The sequence below is a fragment of the Cupressus sempervirens genome, chromosome 11, assembly GCF_028749045.1.
Source record: "Cupressus sempervirens isolate cs-2001-9-10 chromosome 11, ASM2874904v1, whole genome shotgun sequence".
Taxonomy (NCBI): Eukaryota; Viridiplantae; Streptophyta; class Pinopsida; order Cupressales; family Cupressaceae; genus Cupressus; species Cupressus sempervirens.
In genome coordinates, this window is record NC_143128.1 from 168,033,781 (window position 1) to 168,050,320 (window position 16,540).

A 16,540-nucleotide genomic window follows, 5' to 3' on the forward strand; every position below is an offset into this window, starting at 1 on the left:
TTTGCCCTTGATCTTGAATTGATCTTGGTCCTTCATTGTAATGAATAAAGGGCCACGGCCTTCTCAGTTGTATCTTATTAGATTAGAATTAGATTAGATTAGCTAAGACAAAAAGTTGGAGAAAGTGTTCACATAATTCTATCAAAGTAATTGCTATCTCATTGTTGGTCTTCATGGTGGATTACTTGTGTTGCTTTGGAGTATTGGATGGTTTCTACATTTCCTCACTTAAATTAGAATTTCATTTGATATTGATTAGTAGTAATGTTTAGTTGAGTAGAAGATATTTTGGATGCGTCTTTGTTAAACTTTTTGAGTCCAAACCACTTGTTGCTAATTGATTGCAAGTTTGCCTTGGATTGTTGAATGACATATTGATGGACTTTACTTCAATTATTGATTGCACATTGATATGAATCGATGATTGGTGTTAATGGAATGGTCATAGTTTGTATTACGATACTAGATAATTTTTGTTTTTATTTGATGGTTATCTATTGTAATATGTTGTAAATATTAGAATCTTTCTAATATTTAGTTAGTTGTTAGTTGTTAGCTAGAAGAGTATGCTTCTATTTTTTAGAATCATTTCCTAAGGAAGCATTGTTTATTCATTTGTATATATTGATCATTTGATCTTTGTTAATATTAAACAAGTATTTTACCAATTACTTCTTGTAATATGATATCAGAGCATATACTTTTTAAAAATCATTTTTTGAAAAAATGTTATTGTGAAAAACGATTTTTTCTAAGCATCATTTTTTGGGCTGTGATTTATTTAAAACACGAATACAGATTTTTGTGCAGGGCATCAATTTGTATCTTGTTTGTGCATCCTTCAACAGGCTGCCCACACAACCAAATACTCCATTTTCATGGCTTTTTTCTGCAAATCCAAATCACAACCACATACTCTGCAAGGTTCCGCCTGTATTGAGCCACAATTTGTAAAATATTTCCTTGTTTTTTTGCCAACTACATCTGGTTTTTGCATGCATTATTAGGCAGCAATCTGCAAAAACCGTCACCTTTACTAGGGAATTTTGACCCAATTTTTTGCTGTGTTTGGCGCTGTCTAGTTTCTAAGACCCTCTATGTTAGATCTGCACCCAAATTTTCCTATTAAAACTACAAAATATGCCATTTTTTAAGCTTTCTTCTAACCGAGCATTTTTTTTCGAAACTCTAAATTTTTGTACCAAATCCAAAAAAAATTACAAATTCTTGGTGAGTTTTTTGAGAGCATATTCCTACTAGATTTTCGAGCTCTCCTTTGGATACCTCTTCATTTTTTTTGGGTCTTCTGACTATTGCCTTGAAGTACACGCCTTCACAGATTTTCACGCTTTTTCACTAAAAAAAGCACTACGGCATCTTTGCCAAATATTTTGCTCAAGGGAAATCAAAAGTTTAGAGTCACAATTATGGCACACGGAAACAACGGATGCTAATAATCTTTGAACATCAAAATACTAATCAAATTGTTTTGAGTGCTACACAACGTCTAACTACGACTGGTACTGATTAGGATACATTTGATCAAAGTAATCAAGAGGCAGCAATGCTTCTCAAATTATCCGTGGTTGATGATCAGCTCGCTCAAATTCCATTTAGCAAAACAACTACCGAGATATGGGAGCATCTCAGGAAACTTCATGAGCCTTCAAACAAAAGCGAGATATTCTTTCTCAAGAACATTGTTTTCTATTGTCATGGAAGAGCGAAAGTCGCTCCAGGAAGACCTTAATAGGATTCATGAAAATCTGTGATCAGTTGTTTGCCACTGGACGCAATATGGAGGATGATGAAATTTTGGTAATCAATCTCAAAATTTTATAACAGTCCTACAAGCATTTTATCGAGACTCTCAACATCACTTCTATTGGTGTTGATTTGAAGCATACAAATCTTTGCACACTTCTACTTCAGCAAGATCAATGGAAACAATAGTTTTGTAGTAGTTCCAGCTCCACCTCCACAAAGCAAGCCTTTGTTGTTAAATCCTTTCAAAAGGAGTAGTACAAGTCTCACAAACAACGATCTTCTTAGTAGAAGTCCTCTACTCCAACATCAAAAGGCTCCAAGAAAAAGAACATTCAGTGCAACTACTGCCACATGTATGGTCACATGAAGGTTGAATGTTGGAAATGCTTATCTACCCAATTTAAGCAATCTAGTTTGCAACGAAAAGCGACAATGCAAACCACACTAAGCAGACAAAATCTATCTTTAACACCTTTATGGCTAAAAGACCTACATATCATGTGAAATTGTTTGCCTGGTACATTGATTCAAGTGTCTCTCATCATTTCACCCACTGCAAAGACCAGTTCAATGACTACCAGCCTTTTTTCAGATTCTGTTATTTTTGGTGGAGGGGAAGAGTACATAGTTGTCAACAAAGGCAACATTTAGATTAAATTTGCTGAGAGGAATCTCATTTTCCTCAATGTGTACTACATTCTAGGGATAGAACCAAATCTACTCTCAATAAGTCAATTGCTGCAACACTCCACAGTTGAATGTCACCTTCAATTCACATCAGTACACCATCACTGATAGGGAGACTCAGTCTATTGTTGCAGATGACCTCGAGGATCATGGTCTTTTCAGACTTGTTGATTCAAGTGACTCTTGGGACTTAGCTATGGCTACTCGATGGTGTTCTATCAAGTCACTTTGGCATCAGCGATATGGGCACTTAAATGTGCATTATCTCTCTCAGGTTGCTCAAGAAGAGCTTGTCCTCAGATTGCCAGAGATTCAGACTCATCTTGGGGTACGTGATGCATTCTAGGCAGGAAGCAACATCACGCACCTTTCAAAAGTGGCGATTCATGGCGAGCATCTTAGGTACTTCACCTTGTTCATGTTGATATTCACAGCCCTATGGCCACTCCTCTTGTTCTTGGGTCCAGGTATTTTCTGTTGTTTGTTGATGATTTCAATAGAAAATTGTGGGTCTATTTTCTTAAAAAGGAATTAGAAGCATTTACCGTATTTCTAAAGTTTAAAACCTCTAGTTGAAAAAGAGTTTGGGAAATCTATTATTGCTTTTAGGTTAGATAATGGGGAGGGAGATGGATTTTGTTCTAATGATTTCTTTAACTTTTGTGATATTGATAGCATCAAGCACCAGTTAACCACACCCCATACACCACAACAGAATAGTGTAGTTGGACATTGGAACTAGACAATCACTTAGATGGGGGGGATTTTGTTCTAATGATTTCTTTAACTTCGTGATATTGATGGCATCAAGCGCCAGTTAACCACACCCCACACACCACAACAGAATAGTGTAGTTGGACATTGGAACAGGACAATCACTGAGATGGCTCGATCCATGCTCAACCACAGACATGTTCCAAAAAACTTTTTGGTTGAAGCAATTAATACTGTGGTTTACCTTTTGAACCAGTCACCCACTATGGCGGTCAAAGGTAAGACTTCGAAAAAGGCCTGGACAACTCGCAAGCCCAAAATATGTCACCTGAAGGTGTTTGGCTCTCTTGTCTATGTTTGGATCCTTGATGCATCATGCACCAAGATGGATTCGAAGAGTCTAAAACTCATTCCTTCCGCTTGATCGACACTGAGGCATCTCATCTCCTGTACAATCATGATGTGGTCTTTAATGAGTAGTGAGGAGCATTCATGCTTATGTCTCATGTTCCTAATCCAACATATCAGCCTGTGAAGCCTCATGATTTGGGAGTTTGGCTTCTATTAGGTCCACCTAATGGGAGGGCTCCAACAAATCCATTTATCACTGATTCTCGTACAAACATCTCCAGCTTCACCTGCAGGATCACCTAGATATGCAGATGCTTCACCAGATTTTGATCCACATTTTTTTGATGAGGAACCTTATCATAAAGCATCTCTTGATAGTAATGTCGATCCCTCTCCTCTCTGGCCTAAGTAGTGGGCTAAGACACTTGCTAATCTTCAAAATGATGAGCTCATCAATGGGAGAGCTACTCAGAGAAAGAGCACGCCTACAAAGACAATATATTTTGCTTTCGTGGCCAACATTCACTAGGTGCTTGAACCTCAGACATACTCCGAGACAAGGAATTCCAAAGAGGGAATAGGCCATGAAATCTGAACACCACAGCCTGCTGAAGAATCAACATGTGTCCTTTATGATCTTCCACCAAGGAAGAAACCCATTGACTACAATTGGGTCTACAAAATAAAATACAAGTTTGATGGTACTTTGGATAAGTACAAAAATCGTTTAGTTATGAAGGGCTTTTCTTAGCATCAAGGCATTGATTACGAAGAGACCTTTGCTCCTACAACAAAGATGAGCTCTATCAGATTAGTCCTAGCCATGGCAGCAAAACTTGGCTAGAAGGTTCATCTAATGGACCTCAAGAGTGCTTTCCTAAATGAAGACCTACAAGAAGAGGTCTACATGACGCAACCTCCTGATTTCAAGGTTTCTAGTAAAGAACACTAGGTTCTTAGACTGTTGAAAGCTCTCTATGATTTGAAGCAGGCCCCTAGGGCATAGTACATGAAAATTGGTCAGTACCTCAATGACCAAGGCTTCCTAAGGAGTCCTTTAGACTCAAATTTGTACATGAAGACAACTAACAATGACATCATCATTTGGATTATTTATGTGAATGATTTGATCATCACTTGCAGTTCAGCATCTTTGATCGAGGGAATCAAATAGAGTTTATGCTAGTCTTTTGATATGACTGACCTTGGGCTCATGCATTATTGCCTAGGTGTTGAGATTTGTCAACAGTCTTCTCGTATATTCATTTCTCAGTCCAAATATGTCAAGGCTTTGTTGGACAAGTTTTGTATGCGAGATTGTAAACCTCCATCTAGACCCATGGAGAAAGATCTACAATTATCAGCCAAGTCTGATTCTCCTTCAATTGATGATACTACATACTAGCAACTAGTAGGCAGCCTCATCTGCCTCTTTGCTACTAGACTTGCTATCAACTTCGCAGTCAGCTACATCTCATGCTTTATGACAGCTCCCAAGGATGATCATTGGATGGCAACAACGTGTGTGCTTCATTATACGAAGGGCATTGCAGATTGTGGAATTCTTTACTCTCAAAGTTCTAATCCTAAACTTATGGGGTTCACGGATTCATATTAGGCAAGTTTTGTTGACAATAAAAAGTCAATTTCTAGATATGTGTTCAATTTGGGATTCAGTGTAGTCACATGGACCAATAAGAAGCAGCAGGCAGTTTCTCTCTCCTCTACAGAGGTAGAGTTAAGGCAAGTTGTGAAGTTATTTGGCTTCAATGAATGCTTGGGGATATGCAGATGTCACCAACAGAGACGAGCACTTTGTTTGTTGATAACGACAGTGTTATCACGTTAGCACGGAATCCGATCTTCCATGAACAAACCAAGCATGTGGATGTTCACTATCACTACTACAGTAGTTGGTTGAAGAGAAGACAATAGACTTGCAGTATATTTCTACAGCGGATCAGATTGCAAACATTCTCTCCAAGCCTTTTGGTCCAAATAAGTTTGTCAAATTCAAAGGACAACTTGGTGTAGTGGATAGATTAACCATTAAGGGAGCGTACTATGATAATAGATAGTTTCTATTTCTATTTAATGGCTATCTATCGTTATCTACATAGTATAGTTTCTATTTCTATTTAATGGCTATCTATTGTTATCTATTGTAAATTTTAGAATATTTCTAATATTTAGTTAGCTATTGATTATCTATCAGCTAGAATAGAATGTTTCTATTCTTGATGAATGACGATCATTTCCTAAAAAAACATCACATCATTTGTTCATTTGTACATATTGATCATTTGATCTCAGTTAATATTAAGCAAGTATTTTACCAATTACTTCCCATAATAGTTTGAACATCTTAGATCTACTTTAAGAGATCGCACTAGCTTGGTTGATGTTGATGGCTAAACAAAGTCTAGTAGAGTCACAAAGGCAGTCATCATTTCTCGCATTGTAGGAGTAGAATAGCTGTGTAAACCCTTTCTCTTTATAATTCATTTGTTCTGAAGAAGTTAAAGTGGTTGATATCTATGGAATGAAGACCGTAAGCCCCTTTGTGATAGCAACATATCACATCACTAAAATTGAGTTAAAGTCCACAATAAGAAGGATCCTTGGGGTTGTCTCATTTGATCACACAATTTGTATACATTGTTTAGCATATGAGCATCCTTATTCAAGAGAGAATTGGAGATTTGGTATTTCACATAGAATACTAAGTATTTGATTCTAAATGGTGTAGTGGCATAGAACTCACATCAGTGTGGCCTTCATCCAGAGCAATTTGAAGGAGATCTAAGGAAGTAAAGAAGTGATGGTCCAGGCCCATTCATGAGCGTACTAGGACTAATCCAATCTCAAAAAGGGAGACAACGTTATGGATATCTCCAGAGGAGGGATGGGTTTAAATTAACTTTGACGGGGCAGCAAGGGAAAACCCAGGTGTATCAAAGTGTGGATGTGTGGCAAGAGACCATAAGGGCAACATACTAGTGTTTACAACTAACGCTAGCAGGATAGTACAAATAACACTGCAAAATGTTTTGCTGCCAAGGAAGCTTTGGGATTAGGAGCAAAAATTGGATATAAACGTATACATTTGGAAGGAGACTCGGAAATCATTATAAATGGCATTAAGAGAGGAAAGATGGAGGCATGGCATATGGATCAAAGTATACGGCAAATCAAGGAGCTGCTTTTGGACTTTGATGATTTTAAATTTTCACATTGCTTTCGAGAAGCGAATAGAGTGGTAGATCAGTTAGCCAATTTAGGTGCCAATTCAGCATTAGGCCCTCAATATGAATTTTTTGAGGACTTCCCTCACCTTGGTGATTAAATAAAGAGAGCAAATTTGTTTGGCCATTAGATTTAATAATTCACTCATGGTACTTCAATTTGGAGTCTGAAAGGAATGGCATCATGAATTTGACTTACGATGACATTAATCATTCCACAATACACAAAGATCATGTTACCAATGTATCCCTCGCATGTGTCAAAGGAGTGTTTAGCTTGCTTCAGTACTTCGTTCCAGAGAGTTCCGAGGCAGTTATACTCAGGCTGAAGGCAGGGAAAGTTCATTTGTTTGTCTCTGAGTCAGAAATGAAGGTGAATTTTGCTCTCAACTCGAATTCTCAAATATAGACCTATGAAGGTCGGATATCCACGTGGCGCCTAAAACATACCTTTGTTCTTGATGACCCGAGCTTTCTGAAAGGCGTTCAACAGTTATTAGGGACAGAGTATCTGGAGGTTTTCTAGAAGAGGAGGTCAAATTTGTATGTGGCATTGTTGTTTGTGGCGCTTGCGTTGTTGGTGGGGGGATCAAAAGAAGTGGTTCGCTGGGTTGTGGCTGCAAGTGTGGATAGGCAATGGCTTCTGGGACTAGATGACATTATTGAGCAAGTTGTTCTCGATGTTAGAATTGAGATGGGTATTGAACCTTGGCGGCTGATTGGCAAAGGGGACTCTTCCATTCAACCCTCTAACATTCAACCATTGGTGGTGTGGCCTTCTTCAAATCTGCAAAGCGCTCATATCCCCAAAGCAGAACAAGGTTGGAAAATGATCATGGAATACCTAACTAAGCACGTTTGGGTGACGAAGGAGGAGAAGCAAGGCTTTATGAAGGCCACACCGAGGAAGAGCACACTAGCCCCTAGACAACAAATTCGCCATCAGATTACGAAGAAATCTCATCTGCATGAGGGCACGTCCACAACAGAGGGAATATGGGTCGATCTCTCTCAGATTACTGATGAGGGAAAAGACAATGAAAAGCGTCGTAGGATGAGTCGAGAATTCTTGATGAAGGATGACCGCTCAACCCCAACCTTTACTCGTGAGGAAGCGGCAAATTGGTTCAAGAAGTAGCTGATAACGCAGGTGGTGGTGGCTCTTTTTGTTTTAGAGATCGGTTTAATTTATGGGTGGGTGGTGTGTTCTATCAGAGTGTTAATACTCTGTTTTTGTTTATCTAATGGTATCTGTAAGGGCAAGGAAGGGTAGTTTAAACTGTAAGGCTCTCGACCATATTGCCATAATGTACTCTCTTTATCAATATCAATACAAAACAAATATTACCTATCAAAAAAAAAAGTGATGGTCTAAGAAGTGATGAGAAAAAATAAAATTCACCTTTTTCGTGATTTTTCTTTGTTTTACTAATTTACATTTTCAGAGGTCTTTGAAGCAAGATTTGGGGTCAAAACTATTGTCACTCCCTTAACTCAATTTTTCCAAGGCATCATATTAAGGGACTTGAATTTCTAATGAACTTTCCAACAGTGTAAGAGGTTTCCAAATTCGAGCACTGAACATGGAGCTATGCTCCTACAAAGTTGAGATTACCAAGTCCAAATCGGTGCAGCCTCCAGCAAGTCAATGACCTCCTCTTCATCCCATGTCGCAAGAGGAGACACAACAATGTAGCCCTTAATCCCGAAGGCACTAGGGATCAATCTTCAAGCAAGCCCACCAACTTGCCATGTGTCAACACTATGCATCATCAAAACAATTTTAAAGGGAGAATATCCTAGGGTACCTGCCAGTGCGACATACATCTAGACTAGAAGCGTGCAAATCAAATGAACCTGCAAGGCCCACGTCCTTTAAAGGCACAATGTTGCTTTTTATCCAACAACGTATCTTGAGGCACATTCAATCCAAAAAGCAACCAGCACCACATGCCAAAAAAGGACTAATCATTGTAAGTGGAAAGTCACTTTCTCATGAGAACAAAGAGTTTGAAAAAAGTGCAACCAGCATTCAAGTCATGCGCATGAGAGAAGGCCATTGTGAGATCTACATGAGGCAAACATGCAACTGCCTTTTAAGTTGCATAAGCCTTTTACTGTAGAAGCAACTTTTTCCTATATAAACCTACAGGGACTTTGTAATGAGGGATGGTTGTTTTTTAGAGAGTTTTTGGGGAGTTTTTAAAGTATTTTGTTCACTGCTTTTGAAAGAAAAGAAAAATTAGAAATAGTTACAATTTCATTCTCAGACCTTAGCTATCTTTTCAGTAAATTGGGAAACATATCAAACTATGTCAAGTTCACCTCTATTGTGCGTCTACATTGGTTTTGTGAATGATTTTGAAGCTCTGTCAATTTCAAATGAATGTAGTTATTAATTTTGTAGTTTCTGGCTTCTATAATTTCCTCATAGATGTGCAATTTGTTGAATCATGTTTCATAATCCTTCAATCATCTATAATGGTTTGTGACTTGGGGTTCTCTTATAACATTAAATGAGGAAGATTCCCATGGAATAACTATTTCAATGGGATAACAATAACACTTATTTTGGGCCCTGACAGGTGCTTCGACAGAGAAATTTGAATGTTTTGCTGTCTGTCTAACTTTTGTGTTTTGTTCTCTTCCCAACAACAAGAAGTTCATGGTGTTTTGTGCTCAATCCTTCTCGACCGACCTTATTTAGGCATGAGCCTCTTAGGGATCAAAACTTAGAAAAGAAACACACACAATGCCTGAGCTTTATGGTTCAATAGTATACAAAAACACTTTCAAAAGAGGAATACAAAAGACAAAAATCTCTACGACAGTATGAACATATTCTGTTTTTTTTTTTCAATAGCATCACTATCACTGTCATAAATTTAACAAAGCTAACAAATCCATTTCCAAGTATTTTTCTCTATTAGAAGTGGACCAACTAAAATTGAGAATAGTAATAATTAACTGCAATCATCTGAAACATTTAAAAATTAAAAATTAAAGATAGAAGAAAAATGCCGAAGTATTTGCTTGTATGGACACATTTGCAATATTTAGGGAGGCCTGTTTTACCACTTAATACAAATTAAACATTTTCGTTGATGCTGAACTCCACATATTTCCTTCCCACATATTGTGTTAATAAGATTGATTTGTAGATTGACCACGTATTCCCATTTTAATCCACAGCACCGAATTAAGACCAGTAAATTGATATAAATAGATCTCAATACCTCAATGCAGAACTCTCCAGTCTCTGGCTCTTTCACAACTGTGGCCGTTAACCCAGCAGCAGATGAAGATTTCCCAGACGTGTACACAGCCCTGGGCACAATGCTTGATGCATACCTGCAATATTCAACATAAAACATTGGATCTCATTATAAGATAGAATATGTTCAATTGTAATTACAGATACATAAATCTGTATATGCTACAGTTTACAACTTGAGCAGCTGGATCTTACTGTACAAAATAAAATTCTAACTTATACTACCACCATACATCAATATCTCTTAGGATTATTCAGGAGAATGCAAAGATGCAATTTGTTTTGGCCACAATTGAGCGTTAGTTAAGAAAGTTGAAGAGACAAAAGCATTGGAAAATGTGCAAGTCTTGGTGTTTCATATATGGAGTTAACTCATCTGATAAAATAGCAAGTTGTTGCATAATCTCTAATGTATATGCTACAAATTGTAATCAAATTAGTATATTTAATAATGTGTGAAGAACAAGACTTTCAAAGTGTATTAAATTGAAATTTTTTCCAACAATTTAGTTACCACTAACAAGAAACATACTCATATTCACACACATATTTCAAAAGTAGAAGCATACTTGAGGAACTGTGATTTAGCACAACTTGGATCTCCAACAATGCACACATTGATGTCCCCTCTTAGATTAATGCCCTCGTGAGTTAGCTTATGCACACCACCTATTAGCATAAGCAACAGAGCTCGCTTGATCTCTTGATGGCCAAACACAGTCGGTGCAAGACTTTCTACCAATTTGTTAAAGAAGTCAATGGTGCTTCTCATTTGCTGTATCTCATCGCGTTCTTCCATCTGCCCAAGCCAAGACATCATTACATAACTTGTCATTTTTTTTATGTCATGACAAGCTTAAGGTTGAGATCTAAAATGCTTATTTCTTCAAATGATTGATAAAAGCAATGGATCCAACAGCTCAGCCTTCTATTTCTGAAACAAAAAGAAACAGTCAGGCATATTGACACCTAAGTTCTCTTTTTTCGAAGAGAAAAATAGTATTCCAGGGTCTTAACTTCTCATGAAATATAACATAACCAATGCATAAAACCATAGTCCAACTGTTTTATGTTAAATTATTAGATTTTGGAAACATGGATTAACATATTAATCCAGAGGATACTCTGGAATCATTTGGACAATCCAATTAACAGCATAAATTGAGAGGCTCGGCTCACTAATAGTTGAATGCAATTGAGTAAATAGGCAATTAAACCAACAGGAAGAAGATGAGACGCAGGGCATATATTATGATTATTAGGGAGCACAAAAAAGAGAAAAATATACATTGTCTGTGACAAAAGATGGGAATTCAAGGTGTCGTCAATCCTGTAGAGATGGACATATTTAATTTGCATCTTTGCGAGGAAATTAAACCTAAAATGCGAACTGCTACTGTAATACAAAATAAAAACCAAATGATATAAAATGAGATTACCATAAATTATAATCATTATCATGTGAAAATAGACAATGACTCAACTCCTAGATGTGTTTAATTAAATCGGAAACCAGTCACAGAAAGTAGGTCAAGATATACATCATATACAATTTAGGTGGTATAGTAAACTTGACCGCAATGAGAACATACAGAAAATGGCTATATAAATCACTTGAAAGTCTAAGAAGTATAACAAGACCTCGACTAATTCACCGAAGATGCAAAGTCAATTGCCAATTAAAACAGAAACAAAACACAATCAGAATTTAAAAATGTTAATAATCAAAAGACGTGATAAATAAGCATGTGGGCATAGAAACTGAGTACAAATCCCACATTTGTTGGTGCCTAAACTGTTATACATTGGACTTATCACACATTTACAGCTAAACTTATAAAATAAAGTCAAATTAACTATCAAACATTTTTCATAGGGTTAGATCAAGGGGTTTTCATACTAAAACACCGAATGTAAAGGCTTGAAGCAATAGAAAGGTAATGAATCAAAGCAGATCCCAATTCAAATATGAGAAACCTCAAAAATTTCTGGGGAAAATTACCGTGAAGTGGGGTGTATCATCATCCTCACCATCCTTTTTGGCTCCTCTGAAATCAAAACCTCTTTTCTTGTCATATAACTGCACAAGATGGTCAAAAACAGTTCGAAGTCATTTAGACCTCTACCAAAGCATTTGAAAAGTTACCTGAAACAAAACATAATCTTTGAAGCACGAATTATGATCTAATCTAACAATAAAATCTTCATTTCACCTGAACTGAATTGGCAATAAATGCTAAACGGTATGAAAGATCTCGCACACCAAGAGCTTTAAGCCCACGAACTCCTTCATACCCACCAGAAGCACTTCGATTTTGAGGACCTTCTCTGCGAGACTCTGCTCTGTCACCAGGAGAGGCCAAAGCTGATACATCTGGAATGACAACAACTGTGCCTGTGAATATCACCCTGGAACAAAAAATAAAACAAGGTCAATAGTTAGAAAGAAGTGGACATTAAAAATTAAAAGTTTTTTTCTCCTAGAACTGAAGTGGCAATAGTAAGGCAGGTGGCTGCAAGACCACTTAAAGGAAGCAGAGTAACATCGGGCTCAGTTGTCTACACAACCAAAAATTACACATAAAGATTGTTCTTTGTGATGATGACTAACAAATGTATTAAAAACTAATTTAAGCACTGAAATTATATTCATGAAACCACATTCAAGAGAAACAACTTACTTGTCACCGGCCCTTGCCTGCTCTACAATCTCATGACGAAGAATGACATCTAAGGACCGTGGAAGAGACCCTGCAGGTATCTCTTTAGAAGTTTCTTGCATTCGAACTCTCTGCCAATCTGCAAACTTGCTTTCTTGACGAAGAAGGGCCCATCGGTCACGATTTGCACAAGTAGCATTTACACAAATGACAGGCTGGAATCAATTTACCACAATCAGATGATGTCTGAAGGACTTTCAATAAGGCAAACAATGGTTTTTTCGATGTTTGACATGTAACTACTACATAAAAAATAGTTCTCTCTACAGAAATTCATCTTTCATAAAACCCTAAATATTATTCAGAAGTAGATAGATCTTCAGAAAAATTCTTTGGAATTTGTCTTTAGGCATATACTTCAACAATTTTTTATACAAGTTGTAACACACATCGCTAAATCAAAATCAAATAAGGCTCACACACAACTTATGCACACATGGGGTCAAATGCAAATGCTTCCCAACAAAAGCATCAGATAAATGACATCAAATCATCAGCCAGCATAATTAAGAAACTATTTACTAAGTAACCAATGTAGGAAGAATATGGAATCCATTATACAATTCATATTTACTGTGTTCTCTCCAAGATAATAGATAGAAATACAGCATATAGAGCCATTGCAATGCCCCAAAAAGGAGCAGTTCCCCATCCAGAAGCGACTTTACCAGATTCTACATTACGTGGTTTTAAATAATTTCCTACACTAGAGTGAAGTCTAAAGCATAAGAATAGCAGATACCTGTGTATACTTAAATTGTTGTTCAACATTTTTTATCACTCCTCCACAATCCAGACACTTGAAAGTCCCCTGTAAGAGCTCAGGCCGCACCTCACTTGTTCGAGTTACAACTCCACTCACAGCTACCAGTTTTCCAATTTCAGCAGTGGTCAGATCTCTCAACCTATGCAAATGTAAACACCCCATTACAAAATTTGAATTTTTCATCATGCCTGTGCGGTTTAAGAAATTGTTGTAACAATTCACAGATCCATGGAGAATCCCGGTGTTATTGTGATAATATAAGCAGTAGAGCAATGCAGGATTGTCTTGTGTTCAAATTATGAACTGCCCATGCTTTCTAACATTATAGAAAAGTAAGGAAGATCTAGGTCAGAGGTTGATTATTGCATTGTTCATAGGAGTTAACATGGATTTGAGGAGAATGGGTCTCTCAAAGAATGTGGCTTGAACAATCAAAAGTTGCAATTCTACACATATGAGCAATATGCATTGGCCCTGTAATGAGATCCGATGTTCTCACATTTGCAAGCAAAATCAACGTGTACTGCAGGTCCCGAGTCTCATTTAAAGTATAATAGTAGAATAGTAGTGGGCTTCAAATAAAAGTATAAAGAAATGATAAGCATAGAAACAACAATCTGTCAATCTAAAGACTCGGCCTCGATTCATGCGTAATTGAAAATATTATTCTGACATACTAAAAGTTTATTAGGCGTTCATTTTAAAAATAGAACTACGGCTTAAAAACTATAAACAATGTGTGCTTCAAGAATTGCTTACAATAGGAAATAAATTGGTTTACCTTCTCAGAGTTGGAATATTGTAGAATGCTAGATTGACATCCTTGTTGGGATCATCATCTGTTATGTAAGTAGGTCTATGCTGGATCACAAATCTCTTGCATGCATTTCTCAGGTATGGCTCAAACCTACAATAGATGCAAGTTCAACACGTAAAGCCTCAAAAGTGGATTCGTTAAACTCCCGGAACAGGTTAATTACAGACTACAAATATACATAATTTTATCGAGTCTTTTCAAAATAAACGCTTCAAAAAATGGGGGAGCGATTGAAAGTGAAGTTTATGTTAGAGAACTATTTTAGTGCCAAATGCACTTCTTTTAGCAGGGGTAAGTTGTAGACAGACTGCAAAGGAGTTTTCAGTCAGAGGAAAACACTAGAGGGCGAGCAATCCCAGATACCCTCCGAGGACCAGAGTGATGACAAGAGTCACCACCTAATCTCATACAAGAAGGTTAACTTGAATAAAATGCACATTTTCACACGGGGCCAGAAAGTGATTGTAACCAATCATTGTAAACGGACCTTTGAAATTACTGAACGAAGTTATCGTGATAAACAAAGTTAGAAAAAGATTTGCAACCAATCACAATAAACGGATCTTTTACAATTACTGAACAAAGTCATCGTGGAAAACAGAGTTAGAAAGAGATTTACAACGCCAATTATATTCATTTAGAGATGACGTTAACATTAGCTTTCGACATTATAATCTGAATTTCTGGATTAAAAAGTGCATAGCAAAGGGGAAAAAACTCAGATTCATAACACCAAAGAAGGCCAAACCGTAATGAGACTTCAAGCCCTCACGAGATGGTCCAAAAGGATCATCCACAGTATGAGAACAAATATCAGTAGAAAACAAAAAAAATTAAAATTAAAAAGGCAGAACAAAAATTGTTTAACTCTTTGAATAGACCTTAGAAACTCGTCAGAAATGGCCTGCTGCAGGGTGTCATCAAACTGCATAACATGGTTGAAATCGACATATAATGTGGTGGACTCTCTGGCTCTCATTGATTCCAGCTCTGCCTCGTACAACTTCTGTCTCCCGGAAACTTCTCCACTCGCTGCAGAGGCACCCATATCCACTGAAAAACTGCAATTACGCCGAAGAAAGCAAAACTAAAATACATTCTCACTTCTCTCAATAACGCAGACTAAACGAACCCAGTGCTACTAAAGAGGGTAAATGTATGCAGAGATGAATTAAAAGATTTACGTGTTGAGAAACTCCAAGAAGAGATTTTCGGCCCATTGAGCTTTTGGATCTCCGCCAAATCCTTCCATTTTCTTGATGGGTGGAGAGAAGATTGATCAGAACCAGCAATGAAATGCGAACGCAAAGAAACTTGGATTGGAAAACTGAAGCTCTCCTAGGTTTGTGTATCCCACTTTCCCGCCAAATCATAACGCAGAAAAATATTCCACGTGGATTTAAAAAACTGATGTGGCTGGCGACCTATTATTACTGAGGAGATTTTACGATGCATCATTGTATGAGAATGGTGTTTTTTTCAAATGTGGAATACATAAGGGCTCCTTTGGCAACAGAATTAGATGGAATAGGCAATTATAAATTCTTAAAAATTAGGTGTGTCAAAACGGAATTGAGAATAGGAATATCTATTCTAATTTTGGCTAAAAACAGCAATTGTTATTCCATCTAAAAAGTGGAATTGGAATACATATTTCTATTCCAATTCTACTCTTTTTTTTTAAATAAAAAAATTAATTCCATGAGAAGAGTATCAAGTTCCCTCGCCTTTGTTCTGTCCTTTGTATTTAGTGTCTGAATCAATATAATATGCAGCACAAAAGCGTTGGCCCAATCAAACATAAATGTGAGACGAGTATAAGCTCCAACATAGTCAAGAATATGCTATTCTCATTGGAAATGAATATGAACAGGAGAGAGATAAAAACAATTCACTCACAATATCAAAGAAAGAAATTTCTCTTTTCAAATTCAAAGCAATTCGTAGTGACTAAAAATGACGCAATAATTATTCAACAAAGTGACAACATAGCTCTATCATTTCAGTCCAATAATTATTCTTGAGATGGGTTTCCTCACACGCCTACAACTTGTTTTGCATCCCACCCATTTCCAATCCACTTGGAATTTAAATCTACTATGGCAAAGATAATGACGGTGTGTTACTAGTTCATGTAAAAGCCCTAGATAACAAAACAACCTTATGCGGAGCATTCATAGGCCAATTGATCTTTAGATA

At 37.0% G+C, this 16,540-nt stretch overlaps 1 protein-coding gene across 2 annotated transcripts in view; it reads right to left on the reverse strand.

Moving 5' to 3' along the window:
- Positions 1 to 15,690, reverse strand: part of LOC149528710 (DNA replication licensing factor MCM6-like) — a 43,257-nt gene extending 27,567 nt beyond the window's left edge. Inside the window, exons 1-9 of one of the 2 annotated variants that reach the window (XM_089809617.1) lie at positions 15,526 to 15,690; positions 15,223 to 15,402; positions 14,306 to 14,431; positions 13,501 to 13,663; positions 12,720 to 12,913; positions 12,252 to 12,447; positions 12,041 to 12,118; positions 10,608 to 10,837; positions 10,001 to 10,115 (exon numbers count right to left, since the gene is read on the reverse strand). In XM_089809617.1, coding sequence (XP_089665743.1) covers positions 10,001 to 10,115; positions 10,608 to 10,837; positions 12,041 to 12,118; positions 12,252 to 12,447; positions 12,720 to 12,913; positions 13,501 to 13,663; positions 14,306 to 14,431; positions 15,223 to 15,402; positions 15,526 to 15,593 — 1,350 coding nt within the window. In that variant the 5' untranslated portion in view covers positions 15,594 to 15,690. The remainder of the gene's footprint in view (positions 1 to 10,000; positions 10,116 to 10,607; positions 10,838 to 12,040; positions 12,119 to 12,251; positions 12,448 to 12,719; positions 12,914 to 13,500; positions 13,664 to 14,305; positions 14,432 to 15,222; positions 15,403 to 15,525) is intronic. The other variant, XM_089809615.1, reaches the window with a different exon arrangement.
- Between the last annotated feature and the right edge of the window lie 850 nt (positions 15,691 to 16,540).